We start from the raw sequence: 26,926 nt of genomic DNA on the forward strand, positions 1-26,926 counted from the left end.
TGTGTTTTCCTTCCAGGGTAAAGCTCTAGAGAAGAGAAGAGAGGGCTCCCTTTGGGTATGGAGCCGAAAAAGGTGTGAAAATGTTCTCAGAAGGAAATGACATCATAATGACTATTCTTGGTTGTTGCGCTGCATTTTTAGGTGCAATGTGCCTTACTCTAAGAGACCTTCACACCAGTGTCACCCACACAAGCGCATTTATGATTGATATTGCTAGTAGCGGATGACTAATAGGCATTTTGCATGTAAATGCATTGCAGTGAAGCCATTTCATGTTGCCGCAGAATCATTACACGACTCGTGGAGATTTTCAAGGCCGGTCAAAACAAGGATGATAATTAAAACTTAAACTATTAATAATCGTTTTAATTTTATGAGAATAGAGAAGTACACACCACAGCTATAAAGATTATGGCACAGATGAACCAAATCATTGGAGCAATTTCAGAGCTAATAAACGATAAAAACATTGATAGCCAATCAGAATCCAGCCACTATAAATAGCTTGAGAATTTTAAAGTCACCATGAAATCAAAATTGGTCATTCCTGTTTTCTTTATAGAATGTTGCAGTATTTATTGTGAATTATTTCTGTGTACATCGTTCTTTTTTTGTAATTCATGTGCTCTCTTAATCTTTGATCAAAATAACTTCCCCTCCCTCATTCTCTTCTCTGATGATGCGTTTACTAGCATGAGGGCGGGGCCACCTGTCACTCACATGAGATCCACCAATAGCAAACCACAACTGTGCAAACATCCAATCAATTCCCCATGGACAAAATCAAGTCCCGCCCTTTTTTTTCTCAAAATGTTTCTGTTTCACTCGAATGTAGGCCTACGTAACAATATGGAAGAAAAGACTTTCACAACTTCTGTTTCATTCCAACTAAGGGAGTTTCACACTTGTAGTAACGTTCGTTGGGTCCGGACCAAAAGGAACCCAAAACATTGCGACTATGACAAGAAAAAACAGGTATGCTTGAGTATTCTGTCCTTTTTAGGGTCACATCTTGTTACATTGTGTCCTGCTTTTGGTTAATTTATGTCTTTGGTCCGTGTTGCGTTTATATATATCAGTCGAACCGCACCAGAGATCATTTGGAAGCGGACTGAGACCCATCTTTTCAGCAGTCTCGGCCCGCTTGTTTGGTGTGCACCAGGGTTCAGATGGCAGCGTTCACACTTATTAAAATGAACTGTACTAACAGAGCAATTGCACTAGGGTTCATCTTAATCGAACCTAAAGATACCAAACTTAAATGCATAGGGATACGTTCACAACCTGATTGGTCAGCTTTTATTATGTATATTTTGCGACCAAACTTACAGAACATCCAAAACATTGCTGTGTGCTGGGATAAATGCGCTCATTGTATGTGCGTAGCCTACATAGGATGGTATTTTGACCAGCTGAGAACTCATGAAAAGCTTATAAAATGATGAGTCAAAACAGCGGCAGGAATCCCTCCATCGCACACACAAACAAAGATCTGCTGCGAGGAGAGCCGGTTCTGATGCCTGTACCGATATGTGATGAGCAACATCGTGACTATGACTAGAAAAACTGGGATGCTTGAGTATTCTGTCCTTTATAGGTTTGCATCATGTTACATTGTGTTCTGTTTTTGGTTAATTTATATGTCTTTGGTCCGTGTTGCGTTTATATATTTCAGTCAAACCGCACAAGAGTTCATTTGGAAGCGGACTGAGACCCATCTTTTCAGCAGTCTTGGCCTGCTTGTTTGGTGCGCACCAGGGTTCAGATGGCAGTGTTCACACTTATTCAAATGAACCGTACTAACAGAGCAATTGCACTAGGGTTCGTCTTAATCTAACATGCCAAGTGTGAACACACTCTAAGCGCTAGATGACAACTGCAGGACACTCTTATAATAAACAGAATGTTTTTTCGTCCATTGGTGCGGACGCTAATATAGTTATCATTATAGTTATTTTTATATTTATCATTCTTACACTGTGTCTACACGAGACACGAGTGGCATGAGGCCACACGGCAAAAAGCAAAAAGAAACCCATTATAATCAGTGATGGTCTACACTCGATGTGGTGCGACAAGACAAATTCCTAACTGTAAACTGATGCCTCATTCTAATTCTGACGCTGGCTACTTCAAGCGCTAACGCTACTTCTGAACCGAAGAACAAATGTATTTGCGACGACCACTTGGCGCGTCCAGTGTAGACAGATTGGGGCGCGACTGGACAAACTGTTGCGTCAGGTGTTGGTTTTACTGTAAACGGGCCTTTACGGTCTCTGGACTTCCTACACCTCTTTTATCTTGGAGCCAATGAAACCTAACCCTGCTCCCACACACAATAAGTATCATACTTCATACTATCATACAGCAAGTAACATACTTAAACATATATTTGGCCCACACAATGACCTTACTTTTGTAAGCACTGTGAATTCAGACATACTTATTTTGTCACATATGGTTTTTCACCTACTATATATTAGGGTATGTGATTTCGGATGCAGCCGATGTCTTTAATCGGGAGTCGTTGAGTCATTTATTACACAGATTCGAACAAAAACGTGGATTCATTCAGTAACGAAAACATCTCTTTGTTGCTCGGAGAGGCGCAACTGTGGATTTGCTTGGAACTATTTTAATTGGCGAACTAGAGCAAAAACACAATATTCCTAGTCTAAAATGTAAGACACCTAATGTTAACTTCTTGTTTATTGAACTGTTGCATACAATCAGTATCACAGTTGCAATCATGCTATGTTCAGGAAAACAGAACTCTTGTATTGCTTAACTCTATCCTGTTTAAATTATTAAAACAATTTGGCCCCATATCTTGAATTTGGTGGTCCTTTTTAATTAACTTTGGAGGCACTTTTTCACCAAGCCCGTCAATTTCCGACCCTGGTGTGTGCTCGGCAATGGGCGGGGCTCTTTTTCGAGCGCAAGCGGAGGCCCCTTCTGTTGCGAGGCCCGTTTCAAGTGAAACATATAGCAAAGGTTGCTACTGGTAGGAAATGCATTTTGCATTCGGCCGTAATGATAGCCAGAAATGTTTACATACTCAGAATTGTTGTGATTATTTGAAAAATGCTTCTTTGGAATTTTCATTAAGAACTCCATTTAAAGGAGAAATCCACATCATTTTGTGCTAAAACATTTTTTTTTTTTATTAATTCACTTTTTCTTATGGGTAGTCACATAAAAATATGTTTTGGTGGAGTTTGAGGAAGGATCATTCTGAGGGGGTTCTGATCCACCAGAAGCTGAACAAAAGGCAATTCTGTGGAGTGGTGTTAGCTCTACACCCCCATGTGAATTACTGCGCCTGTCCTCTGTCCTTTTGTATTCGAGCTGAGAACAGAAAGTCATAAATTCTGTGAATTTATAGCATTCAATTAAACAAGGAAAGGTGGGAAATGCTTTATAGACTGACAAAATTGAAAAAGCTCACTGCAACAGAATTTAAATGTTGATGAGAAAATGTACAAACTGCTCACACACAAAACAAAAAACTGGATGTGTCCTTTTCAGTAAAACATGCATCCCTGAAACCAGATAACTTTACTTGAGAAGTAAAATTGTGTCACACCATTAATGTAAATATTAAAGTCTGTGGCTTGAAACAAGATGTATCATTTGCCAATGGGTTAAGAAAATGTATTCTAAAGATGTTCTATGAAAAATATCATATTCAGTTTTGCTTCTCAAGTAAATGTATCTTGTTGTTTAGATAGTTTTACTGGAAAACAAGAGAGATACTTTAGGGAAATCATTTTTGCAGTGTACTGAATGTATAATTAATTCCTTAGTCTGAGCAGTATATACAAACACCCAGCAAAAGAAGAGAGATAAAGGGGAAAGTCACTTGAATGCCTTTTTTTTTTTTTACAGCACTTTATGATTTTGCATCTTTCTTGTGTTTTTCAGGAAACAAACAGAGGTCATTACTCATACTCAAGAAATCACAGAGGCAACAGTAAAGTTTAATAATATAAAGAAAATATGAAGAGGTTTGGATTTTGCTTAAATTAGTTGTCCTTTTCCCTTACGTTTTCTGTGATTGTGTCCTGTCAACGAAGCCGTAATTAGCACAATGAGGAGCCGGCTGTTTTTAAAGACAAACTACAGTGCTGTGACATGCAGCAGATTTTTATTTTTACCCTGTTCAGGAAGCCGAGGCATGTATTTATCACAGCACACTCAGGCATCTACAGAAAATACAGCTCTCTCATTCAAACCATGTCTACCCACTGGTGGGAAAGACGCAACAGCTAAATATTCATGCTGTTTTATTGTTTATATGTGGCAGAAGTGAGCTTTAGATAAGATAAGAGTGTGTATGTGTGAGCAAGAGAGTGAGGATAAGAGAAAAAGATGAAAAAAACACAATGCCATTACATTTTTTCAAGGGGTTTTAACAGGTTCAAATGTTAAAAATAACTTATTTATTTGTACAATTGTTTTTTCTATTGTGTGTGTGTGTGTGTGTGTGTGTGTAGATGGATGGATGGATAATATAATACATTAAATAATTAATTAAATTGTTCATTGTTCTATTTAAAGAAATTTATAGAAAAATTAATTTAAACATGTTTCACTATTGTTTGTTTTATTTATACAAAAAAAATCTATTTAAACTTTTTGCACAACTATTGTATTATATATATGAATATGTTGTGCATAGATGGAGTGCTTTAAGTCACAGCAAAGTGGAGTTCTCAATTCCGGCGTCATAGAGTTTTAAATAAGTGCTGATGTTTGCGGGTATATGTGTGCGATGGCTGGGTGCCAGTGCCAGGACGGGTCAGTAGGAGTCCTTGCTGTGTTGTCAGCACAGAGAAATGCGTGGAACGTGCGTACAGAGTGTTCCCTGGCAGCACCCGCACATTCTGGGCTGTGCGGGGCAAGGCAGCTGGGACTATTATTAGGCCTTGAGTAAACCTGATGCTGCCCTGGCCATGTTTGGTACCGCAGGACTGCCAATGGTAGACAGTGTGCTGGGTTTCTCCATCGACCACGGAGGTGAGGACACATATGGAGCTGAATGTTTATAATATACAAACTGCCAAACACATTTTAAAAGTTTTGCATTGATTTTAGTTTTTTACACTGTAAAAAGTGCTTTTTTAAGTTGTAAATAAAGATTATAAAGTTTTTCCTATACCTCAATGTCATGTTTTATTCAATAAATGACTTGCAGTTTCTTTATAATTGATTTTAATTGCTTTATAATTGATTTTTTTGTATAGTTTTGCAAATGCTATACTTGTCAGGACCCCACTCAGTCCATTGGTCCTATTGCAGACAAAAAATGTGAATTTTTTTATTTTTTTTTTATTTTGAACTGTTATTTTTTGTTCTAGAAACTGTACGGCCATTTCACATTCATTTTACTCATCAATGCATTACTCTTCATTTAGTAGATGCTTTTCTTATCTAGTGATTTACAGTAACTTTATAACAGGGACAATCCCCTCGACGCAACCTCAGATTTGCTGTGAAAATGTGCAGCACATCAGTCGCCTGTTTTAGGTTACCAACAGGCAAAATGGTTTGCACCTGCAATGTTTGGGTGTTCAACCCAGATATTTCATCATTAAGCCAACATAACCCAATCACCCTGGCCCTGTTTACACCTGGTATTAAGATATGTTTTGGTCAATCGGATCACAACTGGACATCTGGACAAAGGAGACACCCGTTGTCTTGGTATTTTAATCCGTCTCTTTTGTCCACTTTCAAAAAGTGGACAAAAAGTGGGGGGGTAAAATGCATGGACTTTTTCAGATCTTTCGATCTAACAGTAGCCACAATATACAAGTGTGCACAATATACAATTGAACGTTCCCGAATACAGTGGAAAAACATACAGAGAGCAGCAGCTTTCGTTTCTACTCTAACAGCCGCAAGACCTTGCAGAATGTGGTGAGTGTGTGTTAGAAATAAGAAAACATTGTGCTTGATACATTTTTTGTCTTCAAACCAAATTTGGGTCTTCAGCCACCAAAGTTTAAATCTCGTCTGTCTAGCACACTTCTCATAATGTTTACACATTACGTCAGTAGGAGGAGAGTAGGGGGTTCTTTGTAGGGGGGTCACATTTGACCACGTGAGTGTTAATACTACAAAAGCAATCTGGTTGAATGTGTTTTCAACTACCTCTGGAAGTGGTCGAAAGTGGACAAGCTCAAAACGTTTTAGACCCGGTTTACCATAGGGGTTGAACGACTTCAGATTTTTTAAAGTCGACATGTGATAAAAGTCGAGTCAACTAGTCGCTGATAACGTCATTAATTCACAAATAAGCCTGAACCTTGAGCTGAGACGCGAACACAGGTTTTCTTGTGCACACACAGGACAACTGTGGCACAGAACAACTATGACAACGCTGCCCATAAGGTTATTGCTCCTACATAACAGCTTTTGTATCAGTTCTTTTGTCTTTCTGCTCGTTCTGAATCAGATACAGATAAAGTAGCCCAATAAAGATTACATGTATATGAAATTGAACGCATTAGTGAGAGAGCAATTGCGTGTGAATTAATTCTACCTGCCAGCGTCTCTCTACTAATAGTGAAGCTGTGAGTTTTAGTTACTAAGAAATATATGCTAGAACTGTTCAGTTTCTAAGCTATTTTATTGATAAATCACAGAACAGTGTTGACAATACATTTCTGTGCTACTGATTTTGTGTGAGGCGCGCGCGAGATCTCCGCGTGATGTGAAGTTTAGAACGGTGGTTAACTGACCTGTACAATAAGTGCGCATTCTCCCAAACAATTTGAGTATCCAGATGGTATAATCAAACATGTTTTGTGGAGAGCTCTCTGAGTATGCATTTATTTGTCATTTTAACTGTTGGAAACGTGCGTGCGTGTCAGGAAATGGCTTATCCTGTTGCGCCCTCTATAGACCAGCGACTGGTCGACGTCGAGCTGAAAAAGGTTATGTTCATGGTCATGACAGAGCACTAAAGTCGACTAGTCGATTAGTCAACTAGTCTGTGCAACCCCTAGTTTACCATCGGGATCCAATCGACCAAAACATCTTAATAAACTTAATACCAGGTGTAAACTGGGCCTTATAGCGCCTCAATGAACAAGTGGTTTTTACTTTTCACTTCCAAAAGAAATTATTTTTTAGAGAATTTTTAAAAATCTCACACAAATCTGGATGATTTTAAGTCAGATTTCATGGGCATGATTTGCCAATTCAAGGTTTCTTGCAACCTACTTTTTGTCCAAAAAATACTCAATTGTGTGGTGTCATTACGATTATTTTACTGCTCCCCATCACGTCAGAACCCGCACAATCTCAAATCGTAACTATCAAACACAACGTTGATCGTCCGTTTTTCTTCTGAAGGCACATCTGATCTCGCGAGTCTCCGTGAGATCTCGTCTCGCTGTGAAAATGTTACAATCGACAGGTGTGTGGTCTCGTGATCCGGACAAATCTATAGTGTGTGCATTCGGAAGTGATAATGCTAAAAATCAGTTGAGGCTGCCCTTATGTTTGTGGTCTCCCACAGTTTTAAAATCGGTTACAGGGGTGGTTGATCAGCTTTTTCGAAGGCTTGATTGTGTTTATGGGGTGTAGTCTAACTCTAACGTGTGTTCATGCTTCGTTTAAAAAAAAAAAAAAAACATTATTTTCCCACATAACTTAGCTTTATTCTACACCACTGTGTCCCTTCTCGAAAAAAAAGAAACCCGGCTGGATAGCTTCCTGGTTCTATGAAGCCCCTCCCTCAGAAATACACAATGGGCTCAGATTGGTTAGTTGGCCCAGTGAGTTGTGATTCGCTAACCGCCTAGTTCATGTTCTCCAGAAACATCATGCCCCTTAGCATTACGGTTAGTTGCATATGCTCAGGTGTACTGTAATAAACAATGGCGTCAATATATCCTTATCAATTTGAGCCCGAATCAGACCCAGAGAATTTTAGTGAAGAGGATCGAACATAACCTGTGCAAGAACAGCTGTTACAGGACGTTTCAGAATGGTCTGTTTTTTTATTTGTAGTTGTCTCATACTTTTAAGATACGCTGTTATTTGTAAATGCTTGAAGGGATTATTTGGATTTCAGACTGTGGATCTATAGTGATCGCTACTGAGCACCGTTAGTTTTGTCTAGAATGAGTTAAGCCAAATATCTGTCACCAGAACTATAAGCACATTACGAAGACTACTCCATGGCTTTACTACAGTAAAGAAGAAGAATTTACACTGATCATATAAACGCCAATAAACACCAACAGTCAAAGTTAAAAAGAGGTTTGTTGCTTGCGTCAGAACAGCTAAAGGCTGTCCTCACTGGACGTGATAAAATGTTCATTGTGTCAGTACGTAATAAATAGAACGCGGCATCAGTTTACTGTCGAAGATTTACCTCTCACGTCGCATCCAGTGTAGACAACATCACTGATTATAAAGGGTTCTATTGTCTTGTGTAGCGTCGCATCGCACCACTCATGGTGTCAGTCCAGCGTCCATAGGAAAGCCGAACAAAGAGGACCTGCAATCGGGGTGAAAATGAGTTTCGACGGCACGGCAACTACACTACGACATAGCTCTCCTCTTCTCTAACGCAGCCCAACATGGCCTCATCCTCTTTGCTGCATGTGACATGATTTTAGGGTGATTTTTAGGGTAAATTTTAGGGTTAGTGATGTCACTAACCCGAGAGGAAGCTTGTGTAGTCCTTACCAGCAGTTTGTTGTGGTCCTTAAAGAGCAATTTCTGTAAAAGACAATATCTCCCTATGCTTTGAACTTTGAGCATCGTAACTTTGCAGATTGTGTTTATGTTTAAATAGAAACATTACACACTAACTAAAGTTAAAAAAGTGAAATCATAATCAACCACCCCTTTAAATCGTTTAGCACACAGGCCTAAGCAATTCTTGCTGCTCGGTGCTCGCCATTCTCAAGCATTTTTGGAAGTTGACTGGTGCTCTTTTATATGCTAATTACATTAATTAGGGGGCGTTTACAAGGCGGAGATCTGAATCCATTCAGCTGCGCACAATTTAAATATAATTTGCAATTTAATACATTTCACATCTGGAAGAGAGGAATATGCATGTTTTTTGTGCATGAATCACATATACGCACATTTGAGAAATCATATTAGATCCAATGCGGGACGTTTTCTATGCAACATTTTATAAAAAAGGCACTTTGGTATCAAGAGAAACTTCATTGGATTTTTCTTTGCTGGCAGTGGAAAAACAACCCTGAGGAGAGATGTGTACTTCCCAATTCACTGCAGTCTGCTTCAGTGTGTGTGCACATACATAATGACATCACACCACGTCACATGCCACATTCTCCCAGGACAATTGCTCCATGCATTAATCTCGTCATTAAAAGACAAACAGATTAAAGTGGAGCAGGAGGTTTGAGCTCTTGAGAGGATCCCAGGGCAATATCCTGTTCCGATGAATCTGAAAGGATAAGTATCCCGGAGAATCGCACTACATGTTGGCATGCAACCTACCAGCCATCTGTCATGAAGAGCACCTCCGTGGCCCCGCGCATTACCACGTACATTCTCTCTGTTTTTCATTTCAGAGCCGCCTGAGGGGAAATGAAAGAGGGTCCAAAAAGGACAAGCTGTTCCTGGGACAGGAATTAGAAACGCCACATAGAGAAAAAGTGCCATATGTGCAGATTTCAGGTCCCGCACATGGAAATTTTCCATATTAAAAAGAGAGAGAAAAAAAAAGCAAAATAAATAACAACAGAGATTTTTCTTTTACCCTGCAAAGTTTTGTTCATGTTTTTGATGAATTTGCAGAAAATACCTTAAAGTTGTATTGAGTTCATGGCCTCTGACCTCAACATTAAAAGATATGGCAAGCATAATCTCCTTTCTTTTTAATGTTAATAAGTCTATGTTATTATATCATTTATTAGATATTTATATTGCTAAACAATATTCTAAATCACTCATTATACGTTTTATTAGATTTCAATTATCAGTTGAGTTCCGGAAATAAAAACTATTCATTTTCTCTATAAGGAAATTGATTTTGAACGATAACTTATAAACCTTTACTGAGCTACGAAGTTGTTAATCAATGGCATAATTTGCTTCCACATTATTTCAACCGCCTGCGGTTTCGACTCATGACCAGGAACAAACACATTTGCAGAACTCCATTGCTGCTCCGGAAATCTGCATCCACTGTTTCCTTAACGCTGGGTTATTTGGGAAGCTGAACAAGATTATCTTTCCCTCACAACCAGAAAAACACACTTCTTTGGTGACATTGTTGATTTTGTGGTCTAAAAACAAGATGCCAGTGCTGCCGACGGCTTCCGTAAGCCGAACAAAGCTCGTTGATGGGCGTGCTCTTGCTCTCACTCACAAGCTCTTCCGGGAGAAGTGCCCATACAAGCAATTCCACCCTTTATGAAGTCATACAGGGCCATACTTGGAAAAAACTTTCAGATACTACACTCCTGAAGGAGTGTATTTGGCACAGAAATTCTCTGTCATATGTCCGACTCGTTTTTTGAAATTTTTGCCATGTTTAGCATATAAGTAAGAATGCATGAAATAGCATTAGACACCCCCTTTAAGTTATGTAGTATAAATATCTGATTAATCTCATATAGATGAGTTTCATTGAGGTAAATAACCCACAGTGCTTTATTGTACCAGTGATCATCTTTAGCTTCAGCACACGTGTGCTCAAACAGCTACACTAAACATTAATAACTATGATTGGGGCTGTCATATAAATAACATTATAATTCTCTGGGCTTAGTTGCCGTGTTTCAGTGTGTTGTTACGGGAGGAGCACATCAACAACAAGCTCAGAGTGTTAATTCACTTCAGCTTTAGCATGCGGAGCTCAAACAGCAATGATGTTATTTCAAGCAATAATATTAAAGATGTTTACTATTACTGTAATATTAATAATGTTTAATATTTTTTTCAAAAACATTGATGGATTAATTTTAATAACTAGCACCAGTATTATACTTGTATTATTTTCATCAACAACATGGTTTGATTAAAAGCATTTCCTTATTGTCCGTGCGCAGGATATTTCATTTTATTTATCCATGGCACATGCATTTTGTTTCTTTATATGTAGCCGAAGTAATGTTGTTCAATGATATGTTTGCATTTAGGTATTTTATTGTATGTTTATGTTAGGCAATAGACTTTTTGGTTTTTAGACTTTTAGACAAAAAACTTTTTAGACTTTCTCCAGTGTATGGCGATGGATTGTGTACAAGATACAGTATATCCACCTTATTCTCGGGGGCGCTACTGTAGAAATGTCTGGAAAAGTAAGTTGGCGTCGCAGATATTGATCACAACCTATAGCAAATGTTTATTTCAAAAAAGTCTCATCTAGAATGTGCTGTGTTTGTTGCCATGTCGGACACAAAAATGGCGGTGAGCATAGTGGAAGTGACGTCTTCGGTACCCATGAATATGGGAAAAATTAATGGGAAAAAACCCCAACGCCACTGAAAAATGGGAACACTGAAAAAGGCCACTCTGAGGTCCCAAAAGTTAATGCATTACAAAAAATACAACTGTTCATTGTTAGTTTATGTTAGCTCAGGTGCATTAACTAATATTAACAGATTTAGCTACAGCTTTAAATTTTAATAATGTAGGCCTATTAGTTAAGTGTTCATGATAGTCCAGGTAATAATTATTATTGTCTTTAATTAGATTTGTTTATTATAGTAGGATTTTCTAAATTTCTTTGTGACAGACAACCATAAAGACAAGTGGCATTCTCATACTTGAAACCGTTAACCTAAAGGACGATTTTTAGCTGTGTGCACATGTAATCCTGGGATATCTTGTTTCTTGTTTCAGACTGTCTTAGTAATTCACACTGTACACCTTTGCTCCATAAAGTTGACAAAATACGATACACAGGACAGGAGGAGTGGATTTGCTGAACACATGCAGCCTTCCAAACGCAGCTCAAAAATAGCATGGCGTTTATTTGAAGTGTTCGTCTTGGACCCCGCCAGAACCATTAAGACTATCAGACTCCAATTACAGGGCAAGTTTCCATAACAAGTACACACACATACAGCACATATTCACCCAGCTGAAGCTTTTCTCCTCAAAGTTGCATCACCATGACAACTGGCGAGTAGCTTGTGCGAGTGCGATTTGATTTCATTACTTCTGATTTCAGTGTAAACTCGGGTCAGGTTAGCACTTTGCAAGCGGTATCCTGAGTGAAAGCTCATTAGCGGTGTGTTTTACCAAAGTTGAGAGGTATGGCAGAGAGCAGCTGTTAGGTGAATCCTGCTCTGTTATGAATACCAGGAAAAGTGACACGCACCCACGTAAAACATGCTGGAGCTGCGCACCACGTCATTTTTCTTGACTGTTGTAATATGGTTTTACGCGAGGGTGGTCTAGTGGTTAAAGCACCATTGTGCCCTTGACTCAATTTCAGCTCTCATGTCAAGTGTTAGCCTACCAGATTTTTTTCTGACCTTTGTCTAATTGACAGGTTTTATTTTTAATCTTAGATCTTTTTGCTTAATTGGCTTATTATGCTATTTATGTAAGCTATTCAGGGTATTTTTGACTCCAAATGACGTTTGCTGAAATAAAATATTTACAAAAATAATCTATGGCATGAGACTTGATGTGGTGGCTGACATTTGCTAGCTCTACAAACAAAAATAAATGAATTGTAATGATACTGGTTGTATTTTAGTGTGAAAAAAGTCACACATATGATGTTTGGGGTCTCCAGAGACTTTTTTTTTACATATTTTGTCAGATCCGGCATTCGGACACATGGCCCAGAAACGATTTGTTTATGAGCAGAGGAAGACGCGCGTGTCTAAGCTGTTGAATTCTACATTGATCGTGCTTTAGGTCTCGGCGTAGTTCTCAAAATGGGGCTTAAGTGTGCATTTCATGGATTCCCGAACGCTGGCGCTACGTCATATTCTAGCGTCGTGGAGGCATACACGGAAGACAATAACAAGTTGGATAAAGGTGTTATTTTGATTTTTTTTTGCGCACAAAAACTATTGTCGTCACATCGTAAAATTATTGTAGAGCCACTGTGGTGAGATGGACTTTGTAACAACGTTTTAAGTGCCTTTTATGGGACTTGGGAGTGTAAATGTACTGAATGTCAATGGAGGCCTATCTGAAGCCTTTCTCAGCCATCAGCTTTCAACAAAAATATCTTCATTTGTGTTCCGAATATGAACGGAGGTCTTACGGGTGTCGAACGACATGAGGGTGAGTAATTAATGACAGAAGTTTCATTTTTGGGTGAACTAACCCTTTAAAATTTTCAAAAATGTCTGGGAGAAAGAGAAGAGTAAACAGTTGGGAGAACATCAGATGTGTATCAGAGTATAGGGTCCGTGCATTCGGCCTTAAAGTGACAGCAGCTTTATAAAGAGCTTAAGTATTTAAATTAGTTTAAAGGGATAGTTTACCCAAAAACGAAATTGTTATGTTTATCTGCTTACCCCCAGCTATAGGGCATCCAATATGTAGGTGTCTCTGTTTTTTTCAGTAGAACACAAATTAAGATTTTTAACTCCAACCGTTGCAGTGTGATGTAAAGTAACAATGAGTAGCAATGAGAGTAAAAACACAGACATACGAATCGTTATTAAACCATGCGGCTCGTGGCGAGACAATGATGTCTTAAGACACGAAACGATCGGTTTCTGCGCGAAACCGAACAGTATTTATGTTTTTTTTTTAACTCTTATCAGACGAATGTCATCTAGTATTCCCAGCGCCATAACTTCCGGCGAATAAGGCCAAAATACTGGCGCGATCAAATATATATACGTAGATGCCTCATTCGACCGATCCGCGCAGGCACTAATGAGGATTCTATGTATATATATGATCGCGCCGGTATTTTGCATGTATTTTGACCTTATTCGCCGGAAGTGATGTCGCGGGGACAGCTGATGCAGAGCCATAGAAAAAAATGAAATACATTTTTATATATGGATATTTTTCTTACACAAACGCATCGATTCGCTTCAGAAGGCCTTTATTAACACCCCGGAGCCGCGTGGAGCACGTTATTTGATGGACAGATGCATTTTTTTATGTACTTCAAAAACAAAGCAACTATTACTGCTATTATAATGCTTGGATTAGCCAGAACAATTTTAATATAACTCAGATTTTATTAGTCTGAAATAAGAATGTCATATACACCTCGGATGACTTGAGGGTGAGTAAATCATGGGCTAATTTTCATTTTTGGGTGAACTATCCCTTTAAGACAGTCAAATGCTAGCATGTCGGATGGAGCATCACTGACTGGCTTAAACCACCATGATGGCATAATGTGCATTTATACAACAATGCAACAATAATAAAATAATGCATTGACATAAAAAAGGAAATTTACTTTTGATACTTAAGTACTTTTAAAAACAAATACTTCTGTACTTTTACTTAAGTACAAAACTGTTTTTAGAACTTTCACTTGTAACAGTAGTACTTTTACTTTTACTCAAGTAATAGAGTTGTGTATACTTTGTCCACCTCTGCACACAACATACACACATAAAACACATTCAACTTTGAGTAAAACGCATGTTGGTGTTCGACATATTGTTTCAGAAATGCAAACAATTAAAGATATTGAAATTTAAATTTAATTTGGTTGGTTTTATGTTGTTTAAGTTAGCTATGACTATTTGTAAAAGGAAATTTGATTATTAAAGTAGTTTTTAAAAGAGGTAAATATCAATATTTTGTAACATAAATGTCTTCACTATCACTTTTAATAAATTGAATGCATCCTTGATAAATAAAAGTATTAATTTCTCTCTCTCTTTTTTAATCTTACCACAAATGTTTGCATGGCATCATTGTTCCTACAAAAATGTTAAGCAGCAAAAAATGTTTTCAACATTAATAATAGTAAGTAATTTATTTGTAATACAGTGCACAATAACACCATAACTCAAACTTTTAGTGCAGTGCAGGAACGTGTATTAAAAAAAAAGTAAATGGGTTTAATTCAGATGACCCTATACTGATGACTTCATTTTGACTTTTGAATGCATGATCACGTTTGTGCCAAAAGTACACATCAGTCTGGTGAACCCTTATCAAAAGGTCTCTCTCTGTCACTGTGTCTTTCAGATCCATTGAAATGCGATGCAGAGATAACCACACACTGCCTTGACAATGCCTGCTTGTTTGCTTTGAGTGTTGGGCAGTTTGCCCGCAGGACCTCTGGATCTGACCTCACCCTTCACACACACACACACACACACACACACACACACACACACACAAGCACATCACAACAATGCCAATGGCCCGTATGCAAGTGGGCTGCCACAGAGGAAGGGGTGCCTTTGTTAACACATTTCCAGAACAGACCTCATTTTAGTTTTGTGTAAGAGTGTACAGAACAAACTGTCAAGGCTCATTTAGCTTTGTGCGCTTCATGTGTCCTGAAATGTCCTTTTCTTTGTGTTTTAATTAAATAAATTGTGCTAAATGTACTTTGCATTCTCATTCACAGGGTGTTATGTGTGATTGACAGGTGTTTGCTTACCAAAACAGGTCCTGTGATGTTCTGGTCTTTAGATATGGAGATATTTTCAGCCATTTTATTAGGTAAAAATGCAGAGAGAGAAAGAGTTTCATCTTCTCTCTCTTTTTTTGATCAGGGCTATAATCATTATAAGTAATAACTATAATGTCCAACCTCATGCTATAAACCCAAAACGGAAGCACTATTCATTTTACAATTGTATCGTTTATTTTATTCAGATTTTTAATACAACTAATAGCCAATGTCTTTGTGGAAAAAGTTAAATAACAGAACAATAGAAATCCTATTTATATTTTTCCTCATATAATAATCAATGCATATTGGATATATATATTAATTTGATCAGTGCAAAAAGGCTTCAATCACTCTCCAAATAAAACCATGAAACCAAAACCAGAGAGTGTTAAACAATAAATATAAAACCAGGAAGTGAGAAACATTAAAAATCAACCCAGACAGTGAGAGGAAATAAAACCACAGAGTGTGAAAAATAAAAATAAAACCAGAGAGTGAGAAGAATAGATTCCTGTATTCCTTACAGATCATTATCCTCTCCGGTTCTGTTTTCTACATGGTGAGGACAGTTACTTGCCTCAAATTACAACCTGTTTATTAGCCAGAAAAGAGGGCAATTAAATCCTAGACTATGTCCTCATTTCACATTTCATTTGGGACTATTTTTTTTTTTTTTTACTTGAAATATCAGGTGGGAGTAAAATCTTGTTTGCAACTGAAATTCTCTGTGATTCAATGTGAAGTCAATGTATTTAGAACAGTGTGTGTGTATTTCTTGTTTGATGACATTGCAGAGTGTTTCAAATGAACACATTTTGTCAAGGCAAGTTCACTTATAGTCTATGCTCAGTCTGTAGGGAGAACTGCATTTGAATGTGCTCTGTACATTCTGAAACAAAGTTAAGAAATTCAGAACTGGTAGATTTCAATTTTGTACTCATACATTTTAATTGCTGTTAACTTGAAAAATTTGAGTAAGTTAATTCATACATTTAACTTAAAATTATCATGTAATATCAATTTAGTGGCAATTTAGCTAGCTATAACTAGCTAATTCAGCTTATGCTAATTGGTAACAGTGCTTTGATAACATTAGCATAGCATAGCATAGCAATTGCTGAAAGAGTACGACAATATAGAACATTTATCTGTTCTCAAACCAAGCTCATGCTCCACTTGTCACCATGATGATACAGAAACTCTTCTAAATTTGCAAAACATTAAAAAAAAAATCTCCTGCTTAACATTAATCTTGCACAAAAAAAAACATTATTTAAAACTTAATTTTAGCATTTACTCTCCCTTTCGAGTGTCATGGCAAAGCATGCCGGGAAATAGAAATCCCAGCCCAGTTCGAGGAAAATTTAAGTTAACTCAAAAAAATAAAACTGGTTGAACTAAATGGTTCATAAAACAATCAAACAATTCTAATTATTTAAAATGTGTCCGTTTTGTGAACTCAAAAGAAAAAGAAAGTTCTAAATACTCATAAAAGTTTATTTGATTGAACTAATGTGTTTAATTTGAGTTTGCCATACTCAAACAAATTCAAAGGGTTTACAAAGAATTTCGAAGGAACATTCCATTAACGTTATGGAAGAACATGTTGTTCATAACTTTGAGAGAACCTTAGCTAAAGCTCTCTGAACGTTCCCTGTTAGATGTGTGGATTGTGTAATTTTAGCCTTTGGAACATTTAAACAGAGTATAACGGAGCTGGTGTTAAACGTGACTTAATCACGCCATCCAAACAGCCCTTGAGACTCAAAGTTTGTCTCTGTTTGTCATCATTCACCTTCACAGACTCAGTGTGTGTGTGTGTGTGTGTGTGTGTGTGTGTGTGTGTGAGTGTGTGTGAGAGAGAGAGAGAGAGAGAGAGAGAGAGAGAGAGAGAGACCCTGTCTCCTCAGCAGAAATGTGTTGGTCCCACCCCTGGCTTTACTATAATCGTAGTGCCGAGCTAAGCAGAGTGAAAGCACAGGAAACAGCGGCCTGGCCCACAGCGCTCCATTCAGGGGGAGAGAGGGTCAGTCCTGGCACTGAAAGCTCAGATTACACGCAACATAAAGGGAGGCCTGTATCAGCAAGGGCACCATCACATTATACTAAAGTCCTTCTCTGTTGTGTGTGCGGGAGAGGAGAGAACGGAAACAAATGCCGCTACTTTCAACTCACAGCAAACACATGCATGGAAGGGGAGCTAAATTTGAAGGTGTCTACTTATGCTTTAGCAAACTAGCAGTAATACGAGAAGATTTGAATGAACACCATTATTTGAAGCCTGAAGGAATTATTCAACCAATGCAACTTCCATTGTTGAGATTTTGTCATTGACTAAAATATGCAACTGATACCGACCCTTGACATTGCCAGTGACCTGCTCCTATTGCTAATGGTAAAATGTCCTCACAGCTGTAATGTTTTCAAACTGTTTTCAGAGCCCAATGAGAACATGCATGTAGTATTGTCATTTAGCGGACGCGTTCATCCTAGGGGAACTGTGGTGCACTAATTACAGCAGCCTGAGGTTAAGGGTACTCAAGGACACAATGCTGGCAGTTCATGTATCAACACTGGCAGGATTGTTTTTAAGTGCCTTTCAGAATCCGTCCTTAAAGAGACCAAAAGTCAATATTCACTTATAATCTTTCCCTCCAATGTAGCTTTTTGTAGAACTTTTTATTTTATTTTATTTTACTACTTTTATTTTTAATTAATGTCATATACAATTTACAAAATTAAAATTATACAATAGGGTAATAGGGTATATTCAATAGGGTATATTAAACTACTTATAAAACAAAAACAGCTAGTACTATTTTATTACTGTAAGCGCACCCACCTCCCATGTCAGAAACACCAGTTCGAGTAGAACCAGAGGGGTTGCATTGGTGCCGTGACCCGGATGGGAGTGAGGTTTAGGGGGGTGAGTGTAACGTAGGTCCTCTAGTAAGAACTGTGCAAGTAAAGATTGCACGTCCTGCAGGCGTGCTACAGACTGAGGTCTTTAGCATTCCTTAATAGCATTGGCGCCTACTATGTCGGGGAGGCCAGTTCGAGTAGAGGGGTTACATTGGTGCCATGACCCAGATGGGAGTGAGGTTTAGGGGGAGTGAGTGTAACGGAGGCCCTCTAATAAGAGCTGTGTGAGTAAAGTTCACACGTCCTGCAAGAGTGCTACAGACTGTGGTCATTAGCATCCTTATTAGTGTGCGTGCCTCCCATGTCAGAAACACCAGTTCGAGTAGAACCAGAGGGGTTGCATTGGTGCCGTGACCCGGATGGGAGTGAGGTTTAGGGGTGTGAGTGTAACGTAGGTCCTCTAGTAAGAACTGTGCAAGTAAAGATTGCAAGTCGTGCAGGCGTGCTAGAGGCTGCAGTCTTTAGCGTCCTTATTAGCATGTGCACCTCCCATGTCAGAAATACTGGTTTGAATCCAGCTCGGAGCAGTGCGAGTAAAACCAGAGGGGTTACATTTGTGCCGTGACCCAGATGATAAAGAGGTTTAGGGGGGTGAGTGTAACGGAGGCCACCTAGTTAGACCTGTGCGAATAAGCATCACTCCCTTGGCGTCAAGGCACGATATTTAGATATCCTTGTTGGGGCGCCCGCCTCTCATGCCAGAAACGGCAGTTTGAATAATACATGCATCAAACAATACTTTCCTTCAAATCTCCCATAGCCGTTGAATAAAGCCAATGAGCAACACAGGAATAGACTGTAAGAATATATGCGGCTGTATACACCAGAGGTCGCAAATTTTAGGACTTGAGACTTGCTTGACAAATATTAATAAAAGACTTGACTTGACATTCATGACTTGAGACTTGACTCGGACTTGAGTTAAATGACTCAAAATAACTTGTCTTTTGTTGAATAAATATCTGTTTTTGAACGCACCGCAACCTAACCACATGACACAGCAGGCAAGCAGAGAGCGTCAGAACATTGACAGTCGTGACTGAACATGGCAGGCGCTATGCCAAGAATAATTAAGTTCGGTACCAGGATTATGTGAATTTCAAGTTTCCATGGTAATCAGTCACTCACACGTCACGGCACGTCCATGCTCGCACCCGCGCTGTATCCATCATTTTCATACATAGAGGTCGCGATGAGTTCAAATTGGCAAAAAAAATTCTTCACTACGAAAACGTCAAGTACTGTTAGTTGACATGTGACCTCTGAATTGTGAAGCACAATGATGAATAACTCTGCCTATTTTGCTGAAGATGCCTAGCTGTGAGCGTTTCGGCAGCGTACACTGTTATCCCTGAAATTGTTTTAATTCAAATTATTTAGGTACAATAAACATAAACTCCAACAGATTTGTTCAATGACTAAATGTTTTTCGTTTGTTGTACGATTTGCATGATTTTTTTCATTCTATTTAATTGTTTAGATTAAATGTACTTAAAGAAGCCTATTTTAGTCGGTTGTCAATACAACGCAATACAAGGAAGATGCTGATTGGCTCTTTGAACTGAAGTCAGGCATGGATGCAGCTGCACGCATTTTTATCAACGTTTGCTTCAGTATAGGCCTTGTAACTTTACATTTTGGTCTCAAACAGCTAATACATTATTAATCCCTAATAAATTAGATGTATAACAGTTAGCCAGTAAAACAAAATGTAAGTTTAGGCTGTGTTTACACTCAAAAAATTATTTTACGATACTGTTGACTTTATTTAAACAATTTATTTTGTTTAAGGTTTTCATTTTGAAATAACTAAATAAATCAACAGAAGATAAAAGAAGACATTAAATCTCTGAAGATCTCAGCAGAGGAGGATTAAACAACTCCACCAACAGCATTACCAGCTTCACACATCACTAACCAGACTGGCTTTATTTCTGTCTGACCATGATGGAGATGAGTGTTTGTTTTAGTTGACCCTTGGCTCTTTAACATTATTTTTTTCTTTTCTTTGGCTGCTTTAACTGTGTGTTTAAAAAAACACTTTAGTTATGCCAAGACAAGCCAAAGAGAAAATGTGATCAGGTGACTTTGACTTACTGTATTGATGATGATGACATCATCATGTAGAAGCTGAATCACTAATCTCAATCACACTAAAATGTTCTGTTTATAGAGGTAATGTGTTATCAATTTTGTGTTTACGTGATGTTATTAATGTTATTCTATAACACGAGATCCAGCACTGTTATGGTAATTGAATAATATTCAAGATTTTAAAACCATGTAGTGCTCAAAAGGTTTAAATCTACGGCATTACTTAAACACATGCAGACATCAAGAATCTGCGTATGAATCTCAACAATGGTGACAATGAAAAGCTTCATGCTGCAGTGCATGCTGGGTACCACCAATCAAAACTCCCCCATGGGTCCCAGCATGCATTGCGGCAAGAGCCCAACTAAAACGAACACTCATCTGCATCATGGTGACCTAAAATTTAAGTTAGTTTGTTAGTTCAATTAACTAAAAGTTTTTAATTAAATGCTGTTGAAATCTTAAGTACATTAAACTGGAAATGTTTTGTTTTTTCAACAAGACAAAATTAACTTTTTTAGGGCAACGAGTTTCCATAAATTGTTTAAGTTCAATCAACCTGTATAAGCTTACAGTGTATTGTTGTGTGTGTGTGTCATAAATGGAATATTTTTTTGACAAATTATGTAACAAATGTAATTTTTATAGTCTCCCATTGATTTAATTGACATAAATTGAAGAAAAATGCTTAAATCCCCCCAACACTGCGCAAATGTAAAACATTTTGGTAAAACATTATTAAAGTGAGTAATATTACATTTGTCAATAATCCAAGGCACTCGAATATTATTGAAAAAAATATAAAAAGCCTTTATTTCGTCATGGCTTTAATATTTTTTTAAAAAGGTGGCAAGTACTGCACACCTAAGCGTTGTGGCTAATGAGCTTTCGTCAGGGTGTGAGCCACACATGCATATTGCAATTTGTTTGTTGCAAATAAAACTCTCATAGTCCATAACTACTGTAGTTTTAACTTATTTTAATATATCAATTCAGTTAAATCATCAAACATTTGTATGACTTGCCAGTGACTTGCTAGACCCACGATACGACTTGACTTGAATTGCTTGACATAAAGCAGTGACTTGACTTGCTTGAGACTTGAAGGGTAAGACTTGAGACTTACTTGTGATTTGCACATGTGTGACTTACTCCCACCTCTGGTATACACACACACACACACACACACACACACACAGATGGTTAGAGCGGCCGGGAGAGCTGGGTTTGTAGGAGGACATGGCTGTGATTTGCGGTTCACTGACGTGTCTTTGGCTATAGCAGAGATAAGAGATGAGAATCCAATCCATAGCTATTTATACTCACAGGCTGTATTTGACGGCTGACAGAGGTATGATTTGTGTGTTCTATCTTAGGGAATGGCCTGTCTGGTTGGGTCAAGGCCTGAGTTGGACGTGGGCAATAGAGGTTATTTCTGACCTTATTAAGAAAAAGGTCGTTTGTGGCTCTGGGCAAAATAGCACTCAATGGTAGAGTATTGAGTGGCGGGAATGAATCAACTGTACCCTTCCATAATAGAGTTCCCAACACAGTTAATTTAACCCAAGAGCGGTGTAAACTTCCTCTTTTCTCTCAATAGTTACATCTTAACTGGAGTCTCTTTTCCACATGGCTCATATAAATCATACAAACACATGAATCACATGAGCATGTGAATCATTGTTTAAACACTCCCTGAAGCTTTGCTTTCTGAATGAATTATGCTTAGCGCATCAGCTGCCCATAAGAAAGGGGAAAAAACTCTTTAATATCTCAACTGTTTGTCCTATACAACAAGATAAATGGCAATTTAGAACTATCTATAAATCACAAGAACCTATCTGTCATCATAATGTGGTTTTAGCTGCTTTTGGAGCAGTACCTTGGAAAAAAAAACATTTTAATCTTGGTTTATTATTATCTTTCACACACAAACCTCTGCTTCACCATGAGCCAGAGTTTTTCTCACTAATTATTCTTGAATTTTACATTGCATAACCTAACGGCTCAAAATAACATTTCTCCCACCTGTGCAGTGAACAGGTTCTACCAGCCCGCATAATTAAACCTACAGGAGCTCCCTGGAGGGCTACAGAGTGCTCTAGTTGTGAATGTAGGTTCAGTGTTGTGGTTTGGCCGTTCCTCTGTTCATCTCGCTGAGAGCAGCCTGTGTTTACACCCTCCCCTGCTAAAACTGGCAGTCCTGAGTGCTGACGTCGACAGAAGCCAAGCTATGGACCGCAGCCAGTAAATCACACCAGATACTAATAAAAATCCTATTAGAAAATGCCTCCAATCAGAGAAACTAACGGTGTCGGCACCAAAACCTCACACTGCAAATTTAGCTATTTAAATGCAGTCAAATAAAGGTGGCATGTGCTAAGTTGAAGATGGACAGGACAGCATACTATATTGCACACTTAGAATACTTAGCAAGTTGCTTGCATAAGCAGTTTCATTCATAGGCACGTTTTAACTAGACAAGCATACTCATTTTCCACAACTATCCCGCCACACACATTAAAACACAGAACATACATTGACACTTACACATCCTGTCATACACATTCTGTCACACTTGGTAATGAGGCAAAGTGACACCCAACCTTACATCCCTTCTCTCTATCTCTCTTCTCACTCTCTTGCACTCGTTTTCTCACTAGGACCATCATTAACAGAATTTGAGAGAAGAAAACCACATGATTTGGGGTTTGTGAACTTACAAACTCTTATGATCTGACTCCAATTGGCTTTTTACTTTTCAAAGTAGAATTTGTGAAAACAATCAACTTTCCCTCAAAGACCAAAGCAGGACAGTTCTTTTTAAAAATTACAATTATAATTGGCTTACAATTTTCTACTTCCCTTGCGACTTAGGTCCAACCCTGGTAAAAACTCTGTCTGTAGTTTCTAGTGATCCTGATTACATTCATTAGCTTGTTCAAGTGTGTTTGATTAGGGTTGGAGCTAAACTCTGCAGGACAGTGGCTCTCCTGGACCAAAATTGCCCATCCCTGAAACATCATTAGATACCAACTGTCCCTAGAGCTGCCAAAACCATCATAATTAACTGATGCCATATCAGCCTAAAATTGCAGTCACACTTACAGTTGCTTTGTCGAAATTTCATGGGCGAATTTTCTGCTAGGAATCCATGCATTTATAGAGTTATTAGGCTAGGCTGATCTGAAAGTGTCTTTTGTGTGAGCAGTGCTTCATACAAATCAACTCTACATTCTTTAAAAAATTGAGGTTCTTTAATGGCATTGATGGTTCCATTAAGAATCCATGGAATGGGTTATTTTGATTAAAACGTAAACATGTTCTTTTGATTATTCAAATGTTCTTTACACTCAGAAAAAAAAAGGTTGCTGTGAACTGTTCACTGGCAGGTTCTTTAGGGAACCAAAAATGGTTATTTTATGGTATCACTGCGAAAACACCTTAAACCATGATCATGACTAATGCCAAATCAGGCCAAATAAAGACTATAACTGACCCCAGATCATAATTGACCTCAGATAAGCACAAACATTGATTGATTTTAACTAAATATTAGCCCAGATCATGACGTATAAAATTACCTACGATCAACATAAATGATGCCTCATATCCAAATGTTGGTAACTAACCCAACATCAGACCACAAAACACAATTTTTTTTAATGTTCAGCCTAAATAACGATGAATACAGTTATTCATCATTATTTAGGCTGAACATTTAAACATTTTCTCTGCACTCTTAAAATCAATGTTCTTTATTGGCATCAATAGTTCCTTTAACATCCATGGAATCCATTGCAAAATAAAAGGTTCTTTAAAATGGAAAAATGTTCTTTAGATTATTCAAATGTTCTTCACACTGAGAACAAAATGGTTCTGTTCAGAACTGTTCACTGGAAGGTTCTTTATGGAAGCAAAAAATGGTTCTTCTATGGTATCACTGAGAAAACCCCCTTCTGAAACCTTTATTTTTAATAGTCCAAACCAAGAACCACTGTGATGAAGCTCTTCGAGCGGCAGATTGCAGCTGAGCATGGGTCATCTCATCCACCCACTTCTGATTCTTCAAGTCTCTGTGTTTCTTGAAAGACAAACTCAGACTTTTTGTTTGAACCCATGGCCTCATGTGTAAGAGAATCATACTGAGTCTGAGCAGAGAAAAACAACAGAAAGCATAGTCTGTTTCAACAGCTCAACTCCATTGACACCTACGGGAATTGGCGTAATTACAAAAACAGAAATTTCTGAAGAACGAATAAGCACACAGCTAGTTCAGGGGAATCTGCGCATCACCTGTCACTGCATTTGGGAAGTGTGCCATCCTTTCCCCACTAACATGTTGTTCCACACAGTTATGCAACACCTCCCACGACAGGCCGAGCAGCTCAGAACCTCCTACGTTCATTCAGCGAGCTCCAACACGGCCACGGGCTTCCAGCTAAAGATAATATTACAAGCGTTATGACGTGTTTTGTTGGTTTAACATTTGTTTAACATATTATCTCATATATTGTAAAACATTGCTTGTAAAAAGAGGTTATACATTACCTAAATTACAGAGTCAGTGAAAATATCCATGCAAATCAAACACTGGTTAAAGATTAAACAAACAATAATTAATTCTAGATATGACTATTGATGGTGTAGTTTTATCTTGTAGTTTAATGTTTAAGCTGGTATAAAATGTCACCTGTTGAAGCAAGGCCTCAAAGGACAAGTCATCTGGGTTTACAGATAAACGTTACATTGTCCTATAGATAATACGCTATAGTTAGTAGTCAAAACTAAATTATAGATCATTGGTCAATTTTGCATAGATAAAATATGTTTGCTTTGTATTATAGATAAAAAACAGTAAATTATAATAATATATTGCCTTATATAATATTACAGTTTTTCTCCATTGGTTTGGCTCATTTCTTGAAACAGAAATGACATTCTCAAAATTGTAAGATCATTCGGCAAAACAGTCTTACAGTTCAGCACAACTCGCTCACTTGCAAAAGCTAATATCGCTCCCAAAACTGTTCACTCATGCTTCAGAACTAAATTTCTTTCCTATATAAATAGTCGGTGCCACAAAAATGGCAAAGAACCTTCTCAATTGCTTTGGCTCATTTCTTGAAACAGACCGGACGTTCTCAACACTCTTGGTGCTTTTGCCAAAATAACGTGGATGGTTCGGCACAACACCATGGTTCACCTGCAAAAGCTCAAACCTCTCCCAAAACATTTCACTCATGTGTCAAAACAAAATTTCCTTCTCATTTAAAAAGTCAGTGCCCCCAAAATGCTTTGTCCCTTTGGCATTGTGTAAGCACTGCAAGTCAAAATGTTTAGATGTTTTGTCACTATGGCAGAGGACCATTGAAATATCCCTCATGTCCAACTTTCAGTCTTAGCCCAGTCCTTCATTGACAATGGTTACTGTACTGTTTTTTGTCTAGCTAACAGAATACAATTGTGTATAAAACTGAAAAAAAGAAATAGGATTTTAGGGTAGGAGTAGCCTCCAAGGTTTGACATCACACATTGCACTCATACTGCAAAGGAAATTGTAACCATTATCATTCACACACATAAAGTAACTTCCATACATCAGAGTAAAAATAAAATGTATACAGCATAATATACTGTAATATAACACAAACAAAAAAACTATGAAAATTACCGTCCTCGCCTTCCTGTCAATCCACATGCTGCTGTTCTCAATCTCAGTGTAAACACTTGTAAAATTTCTACTTTTCTAATGATATAATCTGGGTTAGATTTTTTCAGAGATATTGTTAGAGTAAAGTATATGAATATATTGACCAAACAGTACAGACAAGACCAGTACTGCATATTGATGAAAATATTTATTTCTCTCCACATTTGTAAAATCATTCGATTCATTCATGCATTTTCAAAGGTTTGTTTTTTATATCTGCTGAGGTTGAGCTGAAGTCTCGGTCCAGCCTCTCTCAATGTCAACCCATGGGTAGAATCGCATCTGATAAATTTGATCCCCGTCTTCTTTGGCCACATCCTACTCCAGGTCTACCTCCTCCTACCCCGCTCTTCCCCTTCCCCTCTCTTCCCCTCTCTACCCCTCTCATCCCCCCTTCCCCTCTCTTCCCCTCTCTACCCCCTTTCCCTCTCTTCCCCTCTCTACCCCTCTCATCCCCCCTTCCCCTCTCTTCCCCTCTCTACCCCTCCCTACCCCCTTCCCCTCTCTACCCCTCTTCCTCCACGGGCTCCCCCTCTCATCCTCACTCTTCCTCTTCCTTGAGCAGGCAGTTTCCCTTGTTCATTTACTTGGCCAGGTGCCTCCATGTTCAGAAATTGTAC

The 26,926-nt window shown here is 38.2% G+C and overlaps 1 protein-coding gene across 1 annotated transcript in view; it reads left to right on the forward strand.

The window, feature by feature from the left end:
* Positions 1-15,194, forward strand: part of ankrd40 (ankyrin repeat domain 40) — a 52,387-nt gene extending 37,193 nt beyond the window's left edge. The window contains exon 5 of the mRNA XM_079827534.1: positions 15,142-15,194. Coding sequence (XP_079683660.1) covers positions 15,142-15,150 — 9 coding nt within the window. The 3' untranslated portion in view covers positions 15,151-15,194. The remainder of the gene's footprint in view (positions 1-15,141) is intronic.
* Positions 15,195-26,926: the final 11,732 nt, after the last annotated feature.

This window comes from Gobio gobio, assembly GCF_949357685.1.
Source record: "Gobio gobio genome assembly, chromosome: 1".
NCBI classification, from domain to species: Eukaryota; Metazoa; Chordata; class Actinopteri; order Cypriniformes; family Gobionidae; genus Gobio; species Gobio gobio.